This window comes from Odocoileus virginianus, chromosome 33 (assembly GCF_023699985.2).
Source record: "Odocoileus virginianus isolate 20LAN1187 ecotype Illinois chromosome 33, Ovbor_1.2, whole genome shotgun sequence".
NCBI classification, from domain to species: Eukaryota; Metazoa; Chordata; class Mammalia; order Artiodactyla; family Cervidae; genus Odocoileus; species Odocoileus virginianus.
In genome coordinates, this window is record NC_069706.1 from 36,320,318 (window position 1) to 36,336,279 (window position 15,962).

Sequence of the window (15,962 nt, forward strand, 5' to 3'; positions counted from 1 at the left end):
AAAGACTCTCATCTCTACATCTCCACTTCAGAGTCTGGGGACGGAGGCAGAACTGCTGACCCTCATTGGAAACAAGACGGAGTGGCCTGGAACCTGCTTCCTCTGTCACCTCGGCCTGCAGTCTGACCTCCCAGTGGTTGGTCTCTGCTCAGCTCCCTTCCAACCGATTCCTCCCAGCAGACGCAAACCTGCCTCCCCGATCGTGGTGCTCTCGCCCACCAGTCCCCAGGCGCCCCCAAGCCCACACGTGCACACCATCAAGCTCCCCTGCCTGGCTCACGGGCCCTTGAGACCCTTTCCTGCTGAGCAAAGTCCATCCACCCACCTGTCCACATTCAAACCAAACGTCACCTTCTTTGTGAAGCCTACCCCAATGAGCCTAGTTAGAACTGCTACACAGAACCACCCAAATCCTTAAATTACGATCAACTTAAGAAAATAAGAAAAATGAGTAAATGTAACTACCATTTCCTGAGCACTTTGTATGTGCCCAGCGATTCACATTCACCAGCTTATGGTCAGGCAGTCCACAGGAGAGGCAGGATCATCCCCATTTTACAGATGCCTACACTGAGGCTTCATGAGGTTAGGGCCTTTGCAGGGAGACACACAAGCAGGTGGCAGGCCGAGCGTGTGAAGGCAGGACGAGTGTGTGAGGCAGGCCCGCCTGGCCTTATGGGTGGAAAAGGCAGGACGGGGGGTGACTGGCTATGCTCCCCAGAGTGTGGGGCACAGCCCTCGGTTCCCAACAGGTGCTCACACACTTTAGCTGAGTGATCCTGACCCCAAACAGTCTCGTCACCCGCCCAGAGACACACAGGGGGTGCACCACAGCCCCCGCGGCCACACGTTCCACACGGCGCCCTGCGCTGAGCTCTCCACCCATGAGCACTGCACTCTCGGCAAGACACACTGGTGACTGCGGGCCAGATACCAAACCCTGCAGTTTTTTACTTGCTTTCATAAAAATTCTAAGATAAAGTGTTTTTCAAAAAGAGACCAGTAATTCCATCTCGCGAGGAATGACTTAAGTAAGTACGAAAACATTCTCTCCTTTCTCAAGAGATGGTATCTCTGAGCATGCTCTCCGCCTGGTGATGACGCGAGAGGCCAACGTGCCCGTGCCAGCTCCTGACCTGCTAAGAACCTGTGAGGACAGTGGCCCCTGTCACCGTGGCCGCGGCGACTCATTCCCAAGCCTGGGCCGGCAGCCTTTGTCCTCTGGACCCTGGCCAGAGGGCACCTCTGCCTCGGATGACGCGCCTCTGCTCAGGCCGGCCTCTTTCTAGGGGGGCCCTGGGGCACCCAGGCTGGGAGAAGGGTTCCGGGGAAGCCGGGCTTCGGGGTGCTCTGGGGACATCCCTGCAGTCCAAGCAGGCAGGAGTCTTCAGGGCTCACGGGCCGACATGAGCTGAGCATTTCTGTCACCAGCCCCTGAGCACACTGAGCCTGAGACTCTGACCCTGACCCCTGACACCAACACTGACAGCGCCCCCGGCGAGGCCCAGCCCTGCTGCTAGGGAGCTGGTCTCTCCGACATGTACTAGGGTCCAGAGGTGATGAGCAGGAAACCGCCCTCAGAGGCAGATGTGACCTCATCAGGGGCAAGGTGGGGGGCTCCCTAGGTTAACGGCCTTACCTTAACACGAGACTGGTCATTCTGATGCCAACCGACAGACTTTCCACGGGCACACCAGCCCCCACTGGGCGTAGGTGACGCTGGTAGAGCCCCTGACCTAACAGTAAGTAATCACCAATGTCTTGTGTGTGTGATAAAAACCACCTAACATAAGGCTACCTCCCAACCACTTCTAAGTGTCCACTTGCACGGCATTAAGTCCATCCACACTGTCGTGCAGTCCTCAGCCCCATCCGTCCTCAGGACACTCTTCATCTTCCCAAACCCAGACTCTGCTCCCCGCTAAACACCAACTCCCCCTGCCCCTGGCACCCACCCCACCATCTTCACCCCGAGGGGGCGGCTCTGGGAACCTCATGCAAGTGGATTCCTACACTATTTGTGTTTTTGTGACCTAGGTTATTTCACTGAGCATAATGTCCTCAAGGTTCACCCACATGACAGTAGATGTCAAAATTTCCTTCCTAAGACTGAGTAATATTCCAGTTCATGGCCAGACCCAATTTTCCTTATCTGTTCATCCACTGAGGGATCCCTGGGCTGCTTCTGCCTCGTGGTTCCTGTGAATAATGGTGTTATGAACACAAGCATGAAAATGGGACTTTGTGCTCAACCATTTGAATATGTACCTAGACGTGAAACTAAACTCATCCCCTGAACCCATTCAGAAGAAAACATCAAGCTTTTACTATTCCAGGAAAAACAACAACACTGCCCAGTAAAACTTTCAGGAATGCACAGACAGGGTGAAGAATAAGAAAATGCCAAAGCATATGAGCTGCTTTTATAAACCACCTCGATCAGCCTGCAAATGTGCCATTTCAGGAAGATGGCGACTCCTGCTTATTTCTCTGATGCTTGCTCACAAAGAGTGCTCCCATTGCTGTTTATATTCACTATCAGGAGCCAATTAGGAACCCAAAAAAGACACCATCAAATGTCTCACAAAAGCAGAACTCTGACAAGCGGACCTGTCTCATCACATGAAAATACATCTTTGGTCTTCCTTCTCCACAGGCTGGGTCACCTGTCATACTAGTCACCCAGAGCTAGGCTAAAAGGATTATTCTCATGTTCTATTTAATAATAACCAAGGATCATGCATACTGCACCTCTGATAATACTGAGACAACCAGCATCAACTGTGCACTAAGACCACCAGAAACACAACTGGGAACTCCTCCCCTTTGTTCTCGCACCTCTATGAGATAATCCGGCTAAATGGCAATGGTCACATGTCTGTTCCCTCTCGGCAGGAGACCCAGAGGACAAGGACCAGTTTTCTCTTTGGGTCCCGTGAGAGCAGGGAGCTGCCTTTCTGCAGCAAGTGTTCAATCAGGAAGCAGCCTCCACGGCAGGAGAAACCTCGGGGAGGGCACAGAGAGAAGTGAGATTAACTCTGGCTTCCTTACACAGAGAGAGAGCTCTAGGAGGTGCACCCAGGGGGGAGTTAAGTCCATTAATTTTAAACTTTGTTGCCCTAAAGGTGGGTGTTGCAACTTCTGGTGTAACCATACGCCAATTTAGAAACAGTATCTACAGCAGGAGATGGGGAAAACTGAAACAAAAACATTTAAGAATCCAAACCAAGGCTAGAAAAACAGCAAATAATAAAAGTTGAAACAGGTAGGAAAAACAATACAAAATAGGCAGGTAACATTCTAAACATCACAGCTGGTAGAATAAATACAAATGGACAATATGTTCCACTTTAAGTAACCAAGACTGACAGATTAATAAAATTCTAACAATAAGCTATTTACAAGAGATGTCAACCAGAGGATTGGCAGAACTAAACCAGGCAAATTCTAACCAAAAGAAAGCTGGCATAGCTATATCAATATTGTTAAAAAGACTTTATCCTCAGTAATGCTTTTAATCTTAAATAGAGCCCCTTCATAATAATAAAAGTTTCAAATTACCAGAAGTTATATGTATTCTAAATTTGTATCCCTGACACAGTAGGTATCAAAATGTACGAAACAGAATAACTAGAACCATAAGGAAAAAATAAGGAAAATACATAATCAGAAGATTTTAACATGCCTCTCAATACCTAACAGAAAACTGACCCAGGTTCCCTCTGTTCTTGCCCCTTCTCCACAAATGAGGAGGAAACAGGATATGTGAAGAGCCTCATAAACTTGACCCAAAAGATCCACACATACTGTCCTGATCACCACAATACACATTTCCCGCAGCAGCTACAGCTACGATGGAATGAGATGCTGCCCCTGGAGCGGAGATGAAGGCAGCCAGAAGAGAGCTGCAGCTGACCCCAAGCCGACGAGGACTACTGTGCTCGGTCACAGGCCGGGGGCGAGAACGGGGAAGAGCTTACTGCAACATAACCCACTGAAAGCAAATATATACAGCGTGTTAATCATGCTTCTTTGGAACAGAAGTGAAGGCCATCCCTCATCCAGCATTTCCATCTGCCAGAAACACTTTGGTAAAAACTTCTGAATACGTGACCTTGAACTTGTACTAGAAACTTACCAGGTCACAGAACTCGAACACCAGAAGATAGGGGATTGCTTCCACACACTGTCCGACACACTGGAGGACATTTGGATGCTGAAGGGTACTGGTAAAAAATAAAAGTCACAGCAGTGTTCATGAGGGAGCAGGCCAGTAAAACTGTTCAAACAGTAACCCCAAATTGAACATTCTTCACGATTTAAATATGATCAACTGAAGAGTGCACCAGAAGATTATATTTAACAGATGCATTCTAAGCTATGTATTGATTAAATAATTCAAAGGCAAGCAGGTGAACATTTTCACAAATTAAAACAACTTCTATCATCAGAAACTTTTAACTGGCAATTTAAGTTTATAGCTATCATTTTGAAGCAGCATTTAAAAGAAGGCGGACTATATTCAATAAGCATTTCAATCCACATGTTAAGTAACTCAGTTACTTCTTAGGCTATCTAGTTTATATACTGCTTTTATAAATCATTGTACATGCAAACATTTTTGAAAAATATGTTGCCTAAAGCAAAGCTTTAAAAAAAAAGATATCCCAAAATGTTTTTTTTTTTTTTAATCTTTATTTTGAAGACAATAATGAAATAAGAGTAAGTTGCAAAAGACAGCACAAAGAGGTCCCAGGCTCCCTTCACCCAGTTTTCCTTCCTGGTGACACCTGAGACAAACAATGCCATCCTGAAACGAGGGCACTGACGCTAGGGTGCAGTGTCTGTGTGCGCCTGGACCCTGTTGCCAAGTGTGCAGATTCATGCAACCACTACACAATGGAAATACATAACTGCCCCCCACCACGAAGCTCTCCGTGCCACCTTCCATGGTCACACCCGACAACCCCCACCAACCATCCCTCAGCCCTGGCAACCACGAATCTGGTCTCCTTTCCCACATGTCTCATTTTGAGAAGATTATGTAAATGAAATCACACAGTGTGTGGCCTTCTGAGGTTGATTTTTTTCACTCAATATAATGCCGTTAGGATTACCCAAGTTGCTGCCTGCATCAGGGGGTCCCTTCTCATTTACCGCTAAGCAGAATTCCACGGCTTGGATGGACCAGTTTGTCTAAACCAGTCACCTAGGGATGGCATTTTAGTTTTCCCAGTTTGAGGCTATTATAAATAAAGCTGCTATAAAAAATCATGCAAGAGATTTTGTGTGGAAATATGCCCAGGAGTGCAACAGCTAGACTGATTATAGGATGTGATGGTTAATTTTGTGTCAACTTGGCTGGGCCATAGTGCCACAGATATTCGGTCAAACATTATTCTGGACCACTTCTGTGAGGGTGTTTTGGGATTGAGACCATCATTAAATCAGTTAACTTTCAGTAAAAGCAGATCATGCTCCATGGTGTGGGTGGGCCTCGTCCAATCAGGTGAAGACCTTAGCAGAACAAAGACGAGCCTCCCCCAGTGAAGAAGGAACACTGTGAGCAGACGGCCTCCACACCTGAACTGTAACAGAGGCTCTGCTGTGTCTCTAGCCTGCTGGCCCCACCCTGCAGACTTGCCAGACTCCGTAACTGCATGAGCCATTTCCTTAAAATAAATTACCTACCTACTTATCCATTCATCCGTGGACCTACCTAACTATCCATCTATCTCTTTACCTACCTATCCATCTACCTATCCACCCACCTATTCATCCATCCGTCTATCTACCTGCCCATCTCTCTATCTATAGATCCTACTGGCTCCTGTTTCTCCAGAGAACTGTCACTAATACATATGGTGGTTACATGTATGTTTAGTTTTTTAACAAAGTGTCTAACTAGTCTGCAGTGACTATACCATCTTCAACTACTTTGAAGAATTCTCTGGTCAAACTGTCTAACCCCAGAGATTCTTCTGGAGAGTTTTTAGGTTTCAAACTCCATTTCTTTAACAAATCTATTCAAATAACCTATTTCACATTGAGTGAACCATAGCGGTTTGTGCTTTTTGAGTAACTGGTGCATTTCATCTAAGTTGTCAAATATATATACTAGAGCTGTTGGTCCTGTTCTATCCTCTTGACGTCTGTAGGGTCTGTTTCATTCCTGGTATTAGGAATCTGCGTATTAGGAATCTCTCTCTCCTGTTCTCTGTCAAGTGTTGTAAGAGGTTTTTCAATTTTATTGTCTTTCCAAAGAGCCAGCTTTATGTTTCACTGATTTTTATCTACAGTCTTTCTGTTTTCTGCTCTTTTCTTTAATATCTACTCCTGCTTGCACTGAGTTCGTTGTGCTCTTTTTTTTCTGGTCCCTTGACATACGTGCTGAGATTTCTGATTTGAGAGTCGCCTTTTCTAAGGTAACCCAACCCCATAGGTAAGACGGTGCTTCCCTCTCCCTGCTCCTGAGACTGTGGCTGTTGTTTCCAGACATTTGACTATGATGTGTGTTGGCACACATTTCTTTGGGTTGATCCTGCTTGAGAGTTCCTCCATGTCTTGAATCTGTAGGTCTGTCTTTGCAAAATGTGGAATAGTTCTCAGTGAATAGTTCTTCAAACATCTTTTCTAGCCACCTTCTACCTCCTTTCAATCTGGGACATCCTGATCTTTTGTTCAAGTCCCCCAAGTCCGTGGGGCGCTCTTCATTTTTTAAGCTTATTTTCTTTTTGCTGCATGAACTGGGTGATATTTATCTTCGGCTTCACTGATGCTCCTCCTTTGTCCTCTCCATTCTGCTGCTGAACTCATCTATTCAGATTTTATTTTGATTACTATTTTTTTCAGTTGTAAAGTGTCCATTCAGGTCTTCTTGATGTCCTCCATATCTTTGCTGAGGCTTTGCATGTTTTCATTTGTTTCAAGGGCACTATAATTTAATTGTTCACTGAAGCATTTTTACAATGGCTGTTTTAAACTCCTTGTCAGATAATCCAAACATCTCTCTCATCTTGGTGTTAGTATTTGTTATCTTCTGTGTACTTATTTTATTGAAGTATAGTTGATTTTCGATGCTGTGTTAATTTTTGCTATATGTCATAATGATTCCGTCTTACAGATATACATGCTCTTTCATATTCTTTTCCATTATGATTTATCTCAGGATATTGAACACAGGTCCCTGTGCCGTAAGAGCACGACCTGGATGCGCATCCGTTCTCTATACAAGAGCGTGCATCTGCTGATCCCAAACTCCCAGCCCAGCCTTCCCTCGGTGCCCCTCCCACGTGGCAACCACACGTCTCTTCTCTGTCTGAGAGTCTCCTTCTGTTTTGTAGACACATGCATTTCTTTCAGAGCTTAAATTCCACATGTAAGTGGTATCACACGGTATTTGTCTTTCCCTGTCTGCCTTGCTGCAAATGGCATTATCTCCCTCTTGTTTGTGGCTGCGTAGTACTCACTGTGTGTACTGCACATGCTCCTTCTTTATCCATTCATCTAGGAACACTTAGATTGCTTCTGTGTCTTGGCTGTTGCAAACACTGCTGCTATGAACATATTGGGGTGCAATATGAATTTTGAATTACAGCTTTGTCCAGATATATGCCCAGGAGTGAGATTGCTGGATCATATGGTAGCTCTATTTTTAGTTTTTTGAGGAATCTCCATACTGTTTTCCATAGTGACTGCACTAATTTACATTCCCACCATCTGCTGCCTTTTCTTACTTGTGCTGAGTTCTCTTGGTTCTTGGAAAGATGAGTGATTTCGATTGAAACCTGGACATATTGGGTCTTGTGCTGTGAGACACTGGATCTTATTTAAACTGTGTATTTTACAACCAGAAATCTCAAACTGGTTTTAAACACCTGATCTTCAATAGACCACATTTAAAAAACACATGCTATGGTTTACTTACTAGTATGGTTCTCCATTTTTCAAAAAAGTGTCTTGTTCCTTTGGGCTTGCACTTGCTTTTAACTCCTTCACGATTACTCTTGCTACGCTAGTGCCTGTGTAGATCTCTCCAAGGAGCACCTAAAACCAAAGATGAGAAACGCAACAGTTCTTCACAACGGTTTTCATTATAACCATGCCATCTACCTATTAAAATGTGCTTTAAGTGTCATAAGGGAAGTGGGGAAAGGAGGAGAGACAAATAATTGGAGGAGGATGAAAAGCTTCTAAAATTCCCATCTCTTTTCCATTCTCACCGCTCTTATGCCAACAATTAGAAAAGGCTTTGATAAAGAAATAAAAGGCCTTCTTGGGGAAACTCACACACCCAGAAACACTGATGCTCACGCCCCCACATGGTCTCAGGGGGCCAATGGAGAAATTCAACCGGTGCCACAGTGTGTAGAGAGATGTGCAATGTCATGCACAGTAAGACTTAAGCACCTTTGCATTCTAACAGTGTAACAGGAGGGAAAAAATAAAAGTGAGCAGACTTTACCTTTCCAAACCAGCCATTCCCAATTTCCTGTATATAGTTCAGACTGTGGCGGGCAACTTGGGACTTCAAACCTTCTGTAGGAAAAAGAACATTTAAGAAGTAAAGGTAAGTATTTAATGAAAAGACACAATAGGTATATAACCTATAAAGTACAAGTGGTAATATAAATTTAATGTTTGTGATAATAAAGACAGAAATAAATACTTGAGGGCTTCTCTGATGGCTCAGCGGTGATGAGTCTGCCTGCCAGTGCAGGCGGCACAGGTTCAATCCCTGCTCTGGAAAGACCCCACGTGCTGCGGAGCAGCTAAGACCACGAGCCACAGCTATCGAGCCTGTGCTCCAGAGCCCGGGAGCTGCAGCTGCCAAGCCCAGCAGAGCTGCCGAAGCCTGCACACCCAGAGCCTGCGCTCCGCGACAAGGGGCACCGCTGCAACCAGAAGCCCCAGCGCCGCAGCCAGAGAGCAGGCCTTGCTTGCGGCAACGAGAGAAAAGCCCACGCCCAGCAACAAATGCCCTCAGAGCCAAAACATCAATAAACAAAATCATAAAAAAAGAAAGTTTTAAAACTGACAGTGTTTGTGAAGGAGTATCCTGCCCTGACTCTGAGCTCCGGCACCAAACACTCTGATCAACAGCCCTACTGTAACCGCCAGTCACTAACACTGGCCTTTGCTGTCTTTACTTTTACGGGGGTTGGGGGGGGTGGTGGGGAGTAGGGATCTATAGACTGTCCCTCTCTGGAAACACTGAAAGTCTTGTCACAAACTCAACCTCATCAGAACTCTGGAAGACGGTGAAGGTTTAGAGCAATCAAAGGGAACTAGGAGAAAGGCCACTGAAAAAGGGAGAATTTCTTTGTGGCCTTTCATTCACCCACATCCCACCTCCCTCACAGCACATCTTAAAAACAACCCATGTGCCAGAGTGGGTGCTGGTCCCAGAGGGAGCAGAGTGGCCTCTTTCCCCAGGAACTGTGTCTCTCGACCTGGCCGGGGCTTCCTGGAAGGGAAGGCCTGCTGCAGGGGTGCCCCTTCTTCCCCTGAACTGCGCTCTATCAGGACGTGGAGGCTTCATGTGCCTCAAAACAACAAAAGCCAGGTGGACAAGGCGCTGCCACCCGGGGCAGAAATCAACACTTGAGGCAATAATAACAGGCTGAAGCTTCAGCAGAAAAGCTCAGTGAAATCTGGGGTGGGGGGAAAGGAGCTCTTTTTAAAAAGCTATTATTACACATATGAGGTAACCTAGAAGCCATGTGCATCCTCAGGGAAGGACATCCGCTCAGAAGAGACCCAAGAACAGAGGCGTCACCTCTGAGGACCTGAAGGCTAAGGCAGAGCTATCAGCGGCCAGACTGGGCACCTGCCCTGGCACAGAGTCAGGCGTCAGGACCTAGACAGCATCTGTTCCTTGTTCCGGTTTTTTTTTTTTTTTGCATATCATGTTATTCAAAATATCCAGTTTTCAACAGAAAATTGCAAAACAAGTAGAGAACAATAAATAATGGTACGCGAACTGGTACAAAGGAAATTTAAATGAAAGTGTCCCTGAGAAAACAGACACTGGCCTTACTGGACAAGAGCTTACATCACGCGTCTTAAACACGCTGAAAGGGCTAAAGGAGACCACAGGCAAAGAACCACAGGAAACTGAAAGAAGATCAATAAAGTGAGAGAAATGATTAAAAGGAGCCAAACAGAGTTTTAGAGCTGAAAGTGCAAGAACTGAAAGAAAAAAGAAAAAATCACAAGAAGGGTTCAACAGCAGATTTTGGATAATCAGTAAACTTGAAGGCAGGTCAAATGAGATTATCCAGTCTGAGGAGGAGGAAGAAAGAAACAAATGGAAACATCAATGAACTTAAGGCTGACCGCCAGAGTGGAGCTTCACCAGAGAGCAGAAGGCAGAGAAATCAGCAGGCGGAGGAGACACGTAGTCCAATCATTTTATGATTAGTAGCAAGGCTTCCTTTCTCAGGACTCAGAAGTTATTCATGGAAACATGACATCAGGATGGAAGGCCTTACCTACAGAAGGCTGGAACTGTGATGGAGCTGGTAGTGAGACCGTTGGTACTGAAAGTGTGAAAACTTCTGCTGGAGACTGGACAGAGGGAGTGTCTTCTGCTGGTGGTGTAAAATCGATCTCATCGTCAAAATTATCTTCAAATTCCTAAAATGAAGCAAGAGTGATGCTGTATCTAATATAAATCAGCTTGAAAGCAAATGCCAAAAACATCTGCTAACATGTAAGACATAAACATTTATTCACTCATTGGGAACACCCTGCCATAATTTTTTTCCCAATTCATATTGTCTTCAAGTAAAAAACATATGTAATTGTGTTCTATGACTCTAAACAGAATAAGATCTGAAAATCAATTATCGTATATAACTTTTTAAACCGATCAACTTGAAGTTAAATGCAAAGTTTTCTAAAAGGACACCTAGAACTTAAAATTTACAGGCTCAAAATTTTATTTTTAAGTTACTGTGAAAGTGAAAGTGTTAGTCACCAGCCATGCCCCACGCTTTATGACCCCATGGACTGGGGCTAGCCAGGCTTCTCTGTTCATGGAATTTCCTGGAGAACACTGGAGTAGGTTTGCCATATTCTTCTCCAAGGGATCTTCCCAACCCAGGGATTGAACCTGGGCCAGTTTAAGGCATTCTTTTTACTATTATTATTCACTTTCACAGATCTCTTTGCATACTGAATTAGAACATTTATTTTTCAATTGTATATGTATTTCTGGTGCCTTGTGATTTCAATCAAAATAAAGACAGTTAAAAGACTCAGAAAAGGTATTTTTAAGTGAGTCCTATTTCTCTGGCAAGAGTAACAATGCATAAACGTACTAAAGGAGGAGGAAAAACCATCATAATCTGAACCATGAAGGTCAGTATTAAACTCTGCAGCACATAAGTGCAATAAACATTCTAAGAACATCTAGCTTTCTAAAGATGGCGACTTTAAAACGGAGGCTGCACCAACCGGGCAGCGGAACCCTTTTAAGTGTCCCTGTCCAGCAGAGCTATCCTGACTCCTGCTATCATCATTCAGCGAGCTGGGCCTGTCTTGGCGTCTGTGTTAATTTAACATGGATACAGACGACTATCAAGGTCAATCAGATGACTAATGAGCATTACCCCGCCAGGCGCCATGACAGAAGCCGGACAGGACTGTTTTCCAGCCTTCTACGTGACCAAACTCTTTTCTACCACCTCCCTCGACCCCACCCCGTGCACGGGAGAAGCTGCCGGGTGTAAGGATGGATGTTGCTGAGGTAGCATTTTATATTCTCATACACGTCACAGGTGTTGCCAAACGCATCAGGACACCATCGCTATCTACTGGGGAGGGGAAAGGAGGACACTACAATCTGTGAGGTCACCCCGAAACAGAACAGCTCCGTCTGGTTTCCCCTTCGGACATTCCTCAAGGTTCTCGTTTAAAAAAAGACTCCATCCGTCACTCCTAACCTGGGCAGTAGGAATTCTAAAGACTGAGAAAAGTAACACAGCATAACAGCGACAACGATGGGGCCGTGGGGGAGACTGGGTCACTCTTAGTTACGGCCTCCACTGCCTGGACGCGCTCCCGCAGGTCACTAACTTGACCAGGCTGCAGCCTCCTGGTGGGGAAATGACTTCCCAGGGGCCATTCGGTTCCGGAACGCCACCCCTCTAAGGCCAAAGGCAAACCACGGGTGCTGGACGGTGGCTCCCTCCTTCCGCCACAGCCTGAAGCTGGCGAGGCTCTCCTGTGCAGTGTGGGCCCTCAGCCGCTGCAGCAGTCACCCGGGGAAGCCTGATAAACACACTCACGCCCTGAGTCTGCGTCGTCACAGACGCCCTGGGCCCACACTGAGCGTCAGGGGGATAAGAACGATTCAAGGCAAGAGTGAGGTCTCGTGACATGAGAGAGACTGGTTTCAGAGACACTGATCGGCCTTTACATCTGTCCCCAAAGGACCAGGTGTCTGCATGGCCCGTCAGCGAGACTGAGTGAGTATGCCCGCCGCTGCGCCCCCAGGCACTGCAGTCACCAGGGCCCCCCAGAAGGGTCTGCACCGATTCCAGGGCCTCGGGGCTCATGTCCTCTGGGCGGGCAGTCTTCTAGAGACAATGACCCGTGCTAGGGAGTCTTCCTCCAGCCCCCTTCAGCCCCCCTCTCCCCCTAACATGTGTTAACACTGGCGTCCAGCCAAAGGGACAGCAGGTCTTCCATTCTCAGAGCTGCCACCAGACCCAAGGCAGAGGGGACACACAGTGGAAGCAGGTGTGAGGCTGAAGAAATGAGGCCACGTGTCCACAGAAAAGGCTCCCCCCGATTTGAACCTCAGTCCTCAGGGCTCATGGGACAGCCCCACGACTGTCATCAGGCACTAAAGCTCTACCTGCAGGACCATTTTCTCTGCACACACACCCCTCTTTCCCCACCTTGTTTCATGGACTCCTTTTAAATAACTCTTCACTGAGCCCTAAAGCATGCCAGCTGCAAGTTCTAGAGAGGACACCCCAGCTGGTTTCCAGCAGACTCCGCCCAGAAGCTACCACGCCAGCCCCTCTATATTATCTCACACACCCCACCCCTCACCTCCCATCCGGACCAGCTTTATTACCAGATGCTGCTCCTGACAAACAAAAGGCACTGGGGGATCCCCTGGCTTCCGTCATTCAACAACCATGAATTCACCAGCACTTGCAAGTTTAGAAAAAGAATCAAAAGCAGCCTGCTTCTCCCTACAGGCTTTACAGCAAGTGCACTGAATCACCGGTCCTTATTCCTCACTCAGCAAAACTTCCATTAAGACAGGCAAGTGGTTCCTGTCCACGAGGCTCCGAGGCCAAGCTGGCACCCTTGGCTGGGGGCCCAAATGCAGATGGTCTACTGCACCGTGTACACGAAGCTTCCCCGGCACACAGCGGTGACCGCTTGCATCCATGCTGTCTGGGGCTCACGTGGTCACAACGACAGAGGTGAGGCTAAGCAGCCTTGACAGGGACCGTGTGGCCCACAGTACTCACTATTTACAACAGCTCTTTATTTCACTTTAATGGTTACTATCTGGCCCCTTCGGGGGGAAGAAAAAACACTGCCACCCCTGTTCCCCAGGGACCCTGATGTACAGCTGTTCTGTTGACAAATGCATCAGAGGATGACTTCAAAAGTTCCTCCCATCTGTGCTCACCTTAAAGTCTATTTCTGGGTCCTTACAGCAGGATACACAGTTTGCAATTAACACTATTAATATCATTAAACTGCCCACAGAGAGGATCACAAAAGACGTGGAAATTTCTGCAACAGGTGCCTCCCCTGGAAAGAGAAATAAACAATGTTAACACAGGCATTCCAAAATCGACTTTAATAAGCGAATCAATATATTTTCTGCCATATATAAATGGGACCAAGAGTTAATAAAATAATTCTCAAATGCTCAAGATACAGCTGATGACCAACCTAGGATAAGAAGTTGAGAGTCTTTTTTCCTTTTTAAACTTCTGATTTCGAAACAATTTTAGATTTACAGCTGAGTTGCAGAGACAAGGCAGAGCGTACCTGTACACTCTTCCCCCAGCTTCCACCAGCCTGAGCATCTTACGCAGCACGTTTATCAGAGCTGAGACACCAACACGCGTACAACACCACCAGCTGAACCCCCGACTGTACCTGGACTTTACCAGGTTTTCCATCAACACCCCTTTTCTTTGCCAGGATTCAACCAGGGCCACCGATGTTCCATTTACTCATCATGGCCCTAATATCATCCAACCTCTGATGTCTCTGTCTGTGCTTCACAACTGTGACGCTTCTGAAGAGTACTGGTCAGTGACTTTGCAGACTATCCCTCAACTGGGGTTGCCTGATGTTTTCTCAGAACTGGGCTGAGGTTACAAGTATGTGGGAAGAATCTAGAATACGGCCGGGTGAAACATCCTTTGCATGACATCGTACCTGGGGCACGTGATGTTGGCACAACTCACTACTGGCTATGTGAAGCCGGGTCCCAGGGCCCAGGTGGTCTCCGCCAGGAAGACCAGGAAAGTTAACAGTCTCCTTTTCCCTTTGCACACTCCTTTCTTCAGAAGCCGGTCACAGAGTCCAGGGCACACGCCCGGGGAGGGGAATTTAGCTGTACTTCTTGGAGGGAGCAGTGTTACTGATGCGCAGGGGCAGCTTAAAATGACTGCAGTCACTGATAACCAGGGGGACGGCTCTGAGGCTCCGCCCACACACTGGGTGTCTGGAAACCTATACACTGTGAAGCTCTACTGGTGATTCTTCTATTTGCCTTTCTTCTTCAGCATGTATTACTCGGGACTCTTCTGTAAGGGAGAGTTGTCCCTCTTCCTGCATTTTTCAGTCACTGATAAAGTTACGAACTCACAGATATTCATTCTATTCTACACTTTGGGTGACACTCCACTGTTCTCATGACTCTGCAGCTCAGACTGTGCCAGCTTTGCCCCGCGGGGAGCTCTTTCAAGCTAACGCTGGGGTCCTTCGGACAGGCCCCCCAACACTTCCTCACTCTGCAGCTACAGGAGGCTCCAGGCTCCCCTTACATTTTCTCTCTTCTGGCTTTAGAATCAGTCGCTTCTCTAGGGAGCCCTGGTCATGACAGAGAAACTGGAAACAACACACCTGTGACTACAGCCTGTGACCGGTTTTTGCTTGGGGGTGAGGGGACAGCTCAGAATAACTTCCACATCTTTAAAGGGCTGTTTCGAAAAGAATCTGCAAGGGACACTCCATGTGAGCCACCGATAAGAAGCCTGCAGCCCCTGTCGGGAGCACAAAGACTCTGACAGCTCACTTTCAGCAGACTCAGTTATCTAGACATCATCTCATCAGGCAGGCTTCCTCAGAACCTTTGTGCTTTTGTTACGGCAAATTGTTCAGTCTCACCTACTGGTGATTTACAGAAAAATATACTTCTCTTTCTTTTTCTCCCGCTTTGAGATATAACATGTAGCACAGTGTAAGTTTAAGGTGTACAACGTGATAATCTGATATATGTATATACTGTGAAATGATTGCCACGGGAAAGTCAGAAACAAACTTTTCCACCTACGGCTAATTATGTGCTCAAAGGCACCAAGGAGGAAGCCTGGAGACAAGTGAAGCGTCTCCCTAAACGAGACGACAGCACGTGAAAAGAAAACAAACATCAAGCACACTCCTCTGTGAGTGAAACGCATTCTCGAACACAACATGACTTCACTGAAGAGCAACGAGGTCTGCACGTCGATGCAGGACTAAATTCCCTTCCAACAACAAAAGGTCTATTGAGAGAGAGCGCTGTGAAACCTGCTGTGTTACAAGGGGGTTTGGACTCCGTTGCAGCCTTACTTCCTAAAAACGACACGGTTAACCAAGTGTTGGAGAAGGCACTGGCACCCCACTCCAGTATTCCTGCCTGGAGAATCCCAGGGACGGAGGAGCCTGGTGGGCTGCGGTCCATGGGGTCGCTAAGAGGCAGACACGACTGA

General features: G+C 46.8%; 1 protein-coding gene across 2 annotated transcripts in view; it reads right to left on the reverse strand.

Annotated features, from left to right (window-relative positions):
* LMTK2 (lemur tyrosine kinase 2) overlaps positions 1 to 15,962 on the reverse strand; it is a 71,585-nt gene that overhangs the window by 33,345 nt on the left and 22,278 nt on the right. For both annotated transcript variants that reach the window (XM_070460416.1, XM_020900554.2), the window contains exons 2-6: positions 13,661 to 13,785; positions 10,494 to 10,638; positions 8,465 to 8,538; positions 7,928 to 8,046; positions 4,139 to 4,226 (exon numbers count right to left, since the gene is read on the reverse strand). In XM_070460416.1, coding sequence (XP_070316517.1) covers positions 4,139 to 4,226; positions 7,928 to 8,046; positions 8,465 to 8,538; positions 10,494 to 10,638; positions 13,661 to 13,785 — 551 coding nt within the window. The remainder of the gene's footprint in view (positions 1 to 4,138; positions 4,227 to 7,927; positions 8,047 to 8,464; positions 8,539 to 10,493; positions 10,639 to 13,660; positions 13,786 to 15,962) is intronic.